This window comes from Perna viridis, chromosome 13 (genome assembly GCF_037379345.1).
Source record: "Perna viridis isolate PV_CMFRI_1.1 ecotype Kerala chromosome 13, ASM3737934v1, whole genome shotgun sequence".
Lineage (NCBI taxonomy): Eukaryota > Metazoa > Mollusca > Bivalvia > Mytilida > Mytilidae > Perna > Perna viridis.
This window is the reverse complement of record NC_142457.1, coordinates 30306676-30317222: the sequence shown is the minus strand read 5'-3', so window position 1 is coordinate 30317222 and position 10547 is coordinate 30306676. Positions and strand designations below refer to the sequence as shown.

General features: G+C 33.8%; 1 protein-coding gene and 1 long non-coding RNA gene across 4 annotated transcripts in view; both read left to right on the top strand.

Moving 5' to 3' along the window:
• The first annotated feature begins 1114 nt into the window (after positions 1-1114).
• LOC148600295 (uncharacterized) lies at positions 1115-2456 on the top strand. Its single transcript, XR_015918172.1, has 3 exons — positions 1115-1216; positions 1535-1610; positions 2363-2456. It is a non-coding gene; the product is annotated as an uncharacterized LOC148600295 (long non-coding RNA).
• A 3893-nt stretch (positions 2457-6349) lies between these two features.
• The window catches only part of LOC148600294 (chitin synthase chs-2-like), a 39305-nt gene continuing 35107 nt past the window's right edge, over positions 6350-10547 (top strand). The window contains exons 1-2 of one of the 3 annotated variants that reach the window (XM_088558816.1): positions 6350-6500; positions 8332-8416. In XM_088558816.1, coding sequence (XP_088414942.1) covers positions 8402-8416 — 15 coding nt within the window. In that variant the 5' untranslated portion in view covers positions 6350-6500; positions 8332-8401. The remainder of the gene's footprint in view (positions 6501-8331; positions 8417-10547) is intronic. The other 2 variants (XM_088558819.1, XM_088558818.1) reach the window with 2 other exon arrangements.

The window sequence follows — 10547 nt, the reverse complement described above, 5'->3', positions numbered from 1 at the left end:
CACTACAGAAGTTTTATGGTCGTCATCATGAACTCATGTCTCGTTACGGTGTACCCATTTGCGCCATGAAAACTGATTTGTTAAATGTGTCATAGTTTTCCCTTCCTAATTCGTCTAACCCGGACTTAACTTTTTATGAGCAACTTGGCGAGTGTCTCTAGAAAAGCAGAGGATGCTTACCCTACCGGTGCACCTGGTCGATCATGCTCCCAGTTTTTCGTGGAGTCCGAGTTCCTCATTGCTTTTATTACTTTGTATGTATTATTTTAGTTACTTCGTGTTCTTTGATGTGTATGTCTGTTTTCCATGTCTGGTCTTTGTCCCTGGATTGCATTCTTTTGATTACCGCTATAACCTTGGTTCCCTTGGTTACTCTACTCCAGCAATGCTAGAGGTTGTCTGGCAAGCTATTTTCTGACTTGGTGCCATCCTAACCTCTAGCATCTGACATGTTGTAAGTCACTGCCAATGTGAATTAGCTAAACATGTGTTTTAAAATATTTTACGTATTTTATTTACATAAAAGAAGTTTAACTTACCGGAAATCGAGCGATAAAAATCCTAAATATTTGTTAAATACCTAGAAAACATTTGTAATGAAGACAGCCCAAAGAGCTAACAATTTTAACATTTTAACTGCTTTTACAAAGGATTTCCAGGATTTCTGGATTTTCTTATCAGAAAGGTCATTTGTTTTTCTTCAGTTTTGTCACCTACTGCCGTATAATGGTAAAGGAACTATATAAAACGTTTTAAATGGCAAATAGTTAACTATAATTCTGCCGATATCAAAGAAAGGCGGAACGAGCGTTATGCAATATGGCGCTCGGAAGTAAGAGGTTGGGGCATGGAGGAACGGAATTCAAACCTCTTACGTTGTAGGAGTATTGATTACTCTTTCAGTGTGCTATAATGCGCTTTACTTATATATTGCTTGGATTAGGTTGTATGGTGCAAAATATGCCGCCTTTTATGCATGGAAATTCTGGAAGAAACTAGAAGGACCATGTACACGCGTGTGCCTTTTCCGGTCAGCTTATTCTACCAGCCAGTGGAAACAAGAGTTCGGAATTCTCGGACTTTTACGTGACTTTTGAACTAAAATCAGACTTCCGAACGGTATTTTGTAAAAAACCATGCTGTCACATTGGGGGGGGGGGGGTCGTCTGAATTTGAGTTTCGTGTACTCACATATGGACATATATTCCACCAAAAAGTAAGTGACACATTAAGGTGAATACAAATAAACCTGAAAATCGTAGTTACAGATAATTCCAAACCATTCTACAAAAAACACCAAACTATTTAAAATTTTCTCCATTGTGTTTTTTTATCAGCAGCTTGCCTATGAACTTCGGCATATTTGTCGCTAAATTAATGTTTTATTTGAGTATATTTTTTTCATTTCGAACATGACAGTTTGTTTTTATTTCAATTGTTTGCTATATTTTCTTGTTTTTATATTTTTATATATCAAAAAAATGATTAGCAAAACGAACGAACATTAATGATATGCATTCATTATTGTTTACAGTGCCGCCATGATGAAAATACAAATATTTTATTTAGCTCGAACACAGTTACAATAATGAAGAATTATGATAAATAACGTAAGTGTTTATCATATACCATGTATTTGTTAATTATAATTTGTTTAAATCATGTGCTGTAGTCTAAGTAAATGTGTGCAGTATAAATTACAGGAAATATGGTACACAAGAAACTTTCTTAAGCCTTACATGTGTACTTACTACTGTATACATGTTCCATAGTCCATACAAACATTTTTATAAAGACATGAAGAGTTGTCGTTGAGTCAATGACTGTTGATTTTCATTTAAAGGAAACAGTCTATGATACAAACTTGTTGAACATGATGAGGGTAACGCAAACAAAACCTTACAAGAATATGTTATTTGTGTATACAGTACCCCATATTTCATTATTGAGAACAAAAATAAATTCATGTACAAGGTCAAGGAAACTCCAGTGAAACAAGTATTGCGGGAGAGTTGACCAAGAGCAATCAAAAGTAATATTTAATGTTCCATGGTATTGTACATGTAAGTCATATGAGAACATTTCATACATAACTTGAAGTAAACTACATGAATTATATGATTTGGAAATTAATCTAAACATTAACATATACATTGTATATTGTTGACTTACATTGTATATCAGTAACTAAGGATAATGAACTAGTTTTATCAGTCATCAGACTTCTTTTGCACAGTATGTTGTCATGAACATGTACAATTATACCATAGTCATCACAGTATGATAAAAGTCTATGTCTATCCATATTGATTTTCAGTATCTCTTTCCATATTAAAAGGAAATATGTTTTGATATTTTCCAGAAAATTTTGGATGCAGCCATCATGTTCACCTACCAATGATACAAGTTACCAGACAAATCATACATAACAGGAAACTCTGTTCAATTGAAGTATGATAATACATTGTGTAGGTATTTGAGGTTCAGTATACAATATTTTTTTGCCTTTTTTTTTTTTGAAAAAAAAAAATTAATATTCATTTGGGGTGTTCCAAAGGTAGGACCCACCTCTTTTGTTGGGAAATGTTGGAAGTAATGTGGAAAATTTTTGCAAAAATGAGGAAATTATTAGCTTGGACCCCCACTTTCAAAGTCTTTTGATTGTTCCCTAGAAACTCTCATTAGTCGTTTTATTTTAGAAATGTATTTGTATTATTTATACATGTATAATGTAGATAGATCCCATATGTGTTTATCGCTTAAAATGTAGCAGTACAGTTCCCATGACACTTAAAGGAAGGTTGTAACATAGACATAATATTTTAGCATAATGGGATGTTTTGTTTGAAGAAAAAAAAAATCCAATGATCCATATAATGTAGGGTTTACTTAAATAGAGGTCTACTTCAATACAGGATTCATGAATCACAATAACTTTGAATATGAGTATTATGTATATTTATTACTGCTTTTATACTTCCAGGTCATCCATGGCATATATATGACTGAAAAGATTCATACATGTAGAATTTAGATGATCTTCAATGCTGTTCAAATCTCTGCTTGCACTGTAATGAAAGCTGATATGAAGCTGAAGTTTGAAAATATTAAATATTTTCAAAATCATATTTCTTATTCAAATGTACAAGGTTTAAGTGTGTTGTGCTTCAAAACTAAAAGTCACTTTCATACATGTATAAAATAACAGCCATGTATACTTCTTGACAGTACCATCCTGGAATACAACCTAGAATCCCTTGCACTGCAAGATGTCACTCTATCAACTGAGCTAAAAAATTACTTCATTGTTTTCTGTAGATTAGGTTGATTATGGTCTTTTGTAAATAGTTTTACTTTATTTATTTTTGGGTCTTTTAATAGATTGCTTAATGGTATGTGGTTTGCCCATTATTGATATCCATGTGGTGATTTCACTTGTAGAAGCTTAATCGTTACTTGCTTTGTTTTTTGAATGACTATCTCATTCGCAAACATAAATGGTACATGTATTTAAGTTTTCTACTTATGACTAGTGAGTGCTTCTCGAACAAGTAATTTTGTGTAACAACTATTTGGCTAAGCAACTGTTGATTCTGTGAGGTAGCACTATGAAACCGCCTCAAAATGTCATAATAGTAGAGTAGTATAAAGCAGGATCATTTCATACAGTAAAACATTCTTGTCATGAAATGCAAGAAATAATTGCAGTATGCATTGAAACCACAACCAATCAATGAAAAAAAAAACAAGTTCCATGTGTAAAAAGAATAAAATATAAACATTCACATACATTAAACATTTTGAAAAAGAAGAGATTTATTGTTGAATTTTGAGCTAATCATAATCATGCCATGTACTTGCACCTATAATTTACATTGAATTGATCTGAATTCATGGTTTCCTTGTATAAACTCTACAAGACTGGTAAATTGTGATTTTTTTTTGTTCACAAGTTAAGAGAGATAATCATACCATAAGCTCATGATGCACCTGTTTAATAGGACATTTTATCGAATGATAATGGTTAGTCAACTGTGCTGGTAATACCTGTTCATTGATCAGAGGGGGTTGGCACACCTCCTTTTTACCAGAAAATTAGTCATTTTCATGTGTAAAATTGACAAAACATGGAAAATAATGTGTTAGCATCACCATCACTTTGGCTTGCACCCCTCCTTTTCAAAGTGTCTGGAGCCGTCCCTGTTCACTAATCTGTAAAAAGCTTTCATCATATTTTGCTTTAACCGTCTAGCATGAAACAAGTTGCCTGTTTTGAAACTATTTTAATATTCTCCATAAAAGCAATAGAGAAATATATATATATATATATAAAACAATACAATGCTTAGGTAGCAAACCATATTATACTCCAGCAATGCTAAAGGTTGTCTGGGAAGCTATTTTCTGACTTGGTGCCATCCTAGGGTATAGAGGAACGGAATTCCAACTTCTTACGTTGTAGGAGTAACAGGGACGGATCCAGGATTTTAGATAGGGGCGCACAGTAAAAATTCTGCCGAGCGGAGCGAGGTGACACAAATTTTGAGGTTAAATTTTTGAAACATTATAGAGTGGGTGCAATGTTGATATCTTTTGTGGTAAAATTAGCGAGAAATTTTAAGTTTCAACTTGAAACCGCCTAAATCTACCCATGACAACCCATGCTTTGCAAATTTTAGGGGGGCGCACTCCCCCACCAGAATACGCCTCCGAGTAACCATGTTGATTTTTATGAGTGGGGTCGGGGCAAGGATCACATTTGAAATAGAAAGGCAGGACAATGATATATGATTTTATATAAATACAAAGATGCAATAGGCGAAAAAAAAAGGTTCTGGTTTGAATATTACATAAAAAGATCCGGGACACAAAATTTGACTATATAGCCCCCTTTTTCCCCTTACGATTCAAATGGATATAGGAATGTATCATTATTTACTTTGGAGAGGGGACTGGTCATTTTGAAATCATATAAAATTTTCTTGACCCCCCCATGATATTTTCTTATCCCCCTTAAAAACATTTTTTTTTAAATGTGATACCCTCTCTATTAAACATGCGTATTGAGTTTTCATATACATGTAACAACTACTACATTATGCCAGAGCTTGTCGAAACTACGCAGAGTTTTTGTATCGCGCTAGAATTCTAACAAATAAACTTCTGGAACAGGATTGTGTTGCTACAAGATTGAAGTCATCCTTATAGAAGTTTTATGTTATGGTCGTCATCCTGAAATCGTGGATCGCTATGGTGTATCCATCTGCGCCATGAAAACTAAATTGTTCAACGTGTCATGGTTTTCCTTTCCTCTTTCGTCTACACCGGACTTGTCTTTTTATGAGCAACTCGGTGGGTGTATCTAGAAAAGCAGAGGACGCTTACCCTACTGGCGTACCTGGTCAATGCTCCAAGTTTATAGTGGAGTCATAGTTGCTCATTTGCTTTTGTTAATTTGTATATGATTTTATGATTTTAACAAAATTTCATGTTCTTTGTACGTCTGTTTTCCATGTCTGGTCTTTGTCCCTGTATAACATTCTTCTTATTGCCGTTATAACCGTAGTTCCCTTCACTACTCTTTGAAGCAAAAGCAGTTGAGATGTTAAAGAATTCTTACAATAAAAAATTCAAGTCTTCAATTCCAAAACTTGATACTTTGGAAAAGTCTTATCAAAATCAAGCAGAATCAGACACAGCTCTTGAGATTCAAGATATTGGTAAGGAAATTGAATCGTCAGCAGATAAGTCGGACCAATTTGATTTAATAACTGTAAATGTTTTAGATCCTGATGGTTATGTTGATATGTGAACTTGATTTTACCAGAGATCATGCATGTGACAATGAAATAAAATGTTTAATGGTGGTAAAATATGTTTTAATTTGACTGGTGTAATGCTCTGCTTAACTAAAAATTTGGATCCCCCTTGAAATCCATGTGCAAAAAAATGACCCCCCTCTTTGAAGTTATAAAACAACTGAACCCCCTTTTCCACTTACAGAAAAAAAATGACCCCCTGGATATATGTACTTGGTATGTTTAAATTTTCAAATAAATGTCTATGATTTGAATATTATTTGTAAATTATTATATAAAGGATGCCGAATCTAGAGGTTTAACCTTAAAAAAAAAGCTGTTATGCACGTGGCTAATTACAATATTCGTTATGTTTCGGCTAAGTTTACAGCCAATGAAATGAACATCTCGTTAGCGAGAACACAGCATTACTTTATATATTTATCGGGCATTTTTAAAGAACCCAAAGCTTTTCCGAGAGGAAATAGTCGCCTTTTCTTGCAGCATATTTCTCTGTTTCCTTCCCCTTTCCCTATGATATCCCCTGATTCTACATGTAAGCTTATAACCGTGTCGGCATGTGTTTGTTTATTACAATGAATGTGACGATTGTGAAATGTAGCGAAATTATCGGCGTTTAAATCTGGGTCTTGTTGGCGCTTCTTGTTTACATTCTGTCAGCTGAAAATTGCTGCGAAGTAGGTATGCACATTATCACGTTAAATTCGATTTAATAATCACAATTGTGTTATATGTGGCCTTTAATAATTTCTATTTTGTTTTTTTGTTGCAATGTATAGCAGATTTATTGGTAGTCAAGGTTAGTACTTACAGTACCTGAACGGTGAACCGATCCGTGCAACTCACTGCCACTGGCGCATGTTTCTGTCTGTGGGGGAAATACTATCAAACAGGGGTCGACTATCATTATAGGCAAAGCCTTTAGAATGCAGTACACATTTTGTGTTAAAAATTACCCATAACAAATAGGGTTACCATAGAAAGCATGCAAAAATATGCGAAAAAGTTGATAAAATCAGGTTTAAAAATATAAATTTTCCCGCAAAATATCTTAAATATTTATTTCATGCCATGAAACAGTGAAAACTTTCCTTAGAAAACCCCTTCCTCATATGGGCATCGCCGGTTAGATTTGTAGCTATTTCACATTGTGATCCACTTATCAAACTTAGCATAGTAAAAATTGACTTACTTTCACTTTCACCATGAAGTCAAATTGTCATTGAAAAAAAAACATTCAACATTGAAAATATATGAAACGCTGCAAAATACTTTTAACCTTTTTTCAGAAAATATTTTATCAACAATAGATTCTTCATTTTTAATCACTATAGCAACCATCGGTTTCCATTAAAGTCATTTTCCATCCCTAGCCAAAAGTGTGAAACAAAACTAAATTATGGAGGCGTTCGCTTCAAATATTGCCATGTATATACATACTAGTAATCTGTTACTCTATGTAATAGTTAAGGTTTAAATCACTCTTTTTTTGTAACTGAATTCCTATAGATCTCTCTTCACTTTATTTCCTTTAAAAATTATAGTATGTTTATTGTTCTGCTCACTTGCGGGCGTCTTACATACATGTATATTCGTATTCGTAATTAATTTTGGAGAAGCGTGTATACCCACTTTCGTCATATGTTGTAATTTTATCAACTTACAAACCATATCAGTAACAAAATATATATAGAGCGAAAAAAGTTAGAATTGGGGAGAACCGAGGAGTCATTACATAGTAAAGAGTAATCAAGGGAACCAATTTTCGAGCAAATATCGAAAGAAAATAAGCCAATGACAAAGACCAGACACAGATTTTTTTAAAACAGACACAACAACAAAGAACATGAAATAACCAAAATATCACGTGTACAGAAACAAAATCTAACGACCAACTTGAGGACCCCATCAAAAACTGAGAGCATGGACCAGGTGCATAGGGTTCTAAAAAGACGTAAAATTTTGTTTAAAGAATGCGAGACTACAACCCAAAGACTAACACAGACACACAGTTGTTCTTTTTATTGGAACCCCTTGTTGATTTTGTGGATGACGGTGATCTAAATACAGCAAATGATATTTTGAATCCCCGCTATACAGTACTGGATCAATATTCTCTAAATTCCTGATTCCACCCTGCATTGTTATTTCACCTCGGAAAGGATAAATCAGTAACACAGATTACTTTTTTGACTTAATTGTCGGCTTCAGTTCTATGATTATACAATCAACACACTATATATAAAGAACAAAAAGGTATGAATATTTTCAATTTAATCGCAGAAGAAGGTCGTCAATAGCTAAATTTAATATACATGTAATTTAAACAAAAGATATTTAATATAACGTTTTTAAACGTGAGGCATGCTTGGCCAGCCACAGCAGAAACACACATTATTCTTGTTCAATCAGTTGATTAAAACAATGGATTGAAAAAAAATAAGTATAAATAGCAGAAGGTAGTTCTGTACGAGTTACATAGTTCATTGAAATAGTCCGTTTATTTATATAGGTTTTGGATTTTCACGAAAAGTGTGGATAAAAACTCCAGTGTATTCGTGTTCGGTATATATCTGAAAGAAATGACAAGCATTCCGGTGAGTTAAAATACCATTTAATTTCACAAAAATTATATAAATAAATAACAAAGGGTTGATAATTATATTTAATTATATCGACCAATTCTATCATATAAATCATGCATGATTCCGGCGATGCGAACAAATATATTGTTAGCAAAAACAGGAAATATTTCAAGAAACAATTACCATATTTCTAAAATAATCTGATACAAGAATGAGGAAATGCATAGTCTCAACACTGAATTTACTCTTAATCGATTTAAAAAGCCATTTACATAAACTGACCAATTGAAAATAAACAATAAATATAAAATAGCCGACAATACAAATGGGTGGGGGTGTAGGGGTTGGTCTGAGGGACCCGTACCCATGATTTCCACGATTTTTCTTTTAAATAATAAAGCATAAAAAGGTTGGGTTGGGGAGGGGAATGTCGACCATGGGTGTACATATGTACCTGTGGGGGTTAGTGGGTCGGCCATGGATGCACACATGTACCTTTGGGGGGGGGTAGTTGTTGGTCGGCCATGGGTATTGCATATGTACCTTTTTGGGTTTTGTGGGTCGGTCATGGGTGTACATATGTACCTTTGGATTTTCAAATAATAACAACCGATTGCAAAACTCGAGAGAGATTTTTTCTTTAATTAAAAACTAATTCGCGTTTTAGAAGGTTGGGATTCTCAAAAGCACAAACTTTCGAGTATCTATAATGTCTCGAGCAGCCAGACACACTTATTCCCAAAAAAGTTAAGATTTCTTATAGAAATCTTTATAGCGGCCTCCCCATTTTCGAAATATCTCAATCCGCGAATGTCATTGATTCATTTTTTGAAATACATTTAGCAACTTTGAAGTACAAAAATGTGTTTAAGTGGAGAGAATATTTGATGGCTGTTTATCGACTACAAAACACAAAAATGAGGTTGAAATTAGATGTTTCTAAAAGGGGGCATAGTATCAGTTCTACACGTACCTGTGTTTATCTGTATCTATATTTTGTAAGGAGTTGTCTCTATTTGTTTATATCCTGTTTGGTTTCTCTGAATCTGATGTTTGTTTGTTTGTTTGTTTGTTGGGGTTTAACGTCCGAGCAGCAATATTTCAGCTATATTCAGACGATGAACATGAAATGGATGATAAAATGAACATGAAATGATGATGAAATGGAAAAAGGGATGGGACACAAGCATAATGGGGATCTAGAGCTATTATTCTTTTTGAATGATTTGAGTCATGTTTTATAAATATACGTATCAATAATAGCCTTTAAAAAAAAGAAAAAAAAAAAGAAAAAAAAAAGAAAAGAAATAAAAACTTCAAGCTGCAATGGTTGTGAAATCAAAATTATTTTCTTTAAACAATATTCACAATAACGAACAAAAAAATCATTGTTTTATAAGATTTACATAGACACTACAGTGATTCTTGTGATTTTTGTGAGTTCATAAAAAGTCAAGTCCTGGGCAGAAGAAAGAGGAAAGGAAAACTATGACACGTTGAACAAATCAGTTTTCATAGTGCATATGAATACACCGTAACGATCCACGAAAACATCATGACGATCATAAAACTTCAGTAGTGATGACTTCAATCTTTTAGCAATATAACTCTGTTCCAGAAGCCTAGCACGGTACAAAAAGTCTGCGTTTTTAACTCCATAGTAGGTGCTGAAGGGATATAGTCACAGATAAAAGGAAAGTTGACAATTCGGAATGAACAGTCAGCGCGTTTGTCGTATTGTTTGGTCAATAGTATTCCTTTACCATCGATCTCTAAGTGTAGGTCAAGATATGGGGCTGACTTTACAGTGTCTGTAGTATCCTCTATCTTAAATTCTTTGGGGCAGGTGCGATGTATCAAATCCCCGAAACTAGGATTACTTATAACGATAATACGTCATCTATATAGAGGAAACTGAGATTACAAAATCTAGCTAAACGATGTTCCTTCTATTTGATCAGATCAGCTATAAAGTCAACCTCATAAGAATGAAGGAATAGGTCAGCAAGTAGAGGAGCAAATTTTGTCCCCATTGGAATGCCGACCTTTTGTTGAAAAACGCGTCCACCTCACTGGACAAATATGTTGTCGATCAAAAATTTCACCAATTTGAAAACACTTTCTTCGGTATATTAAGAAGATG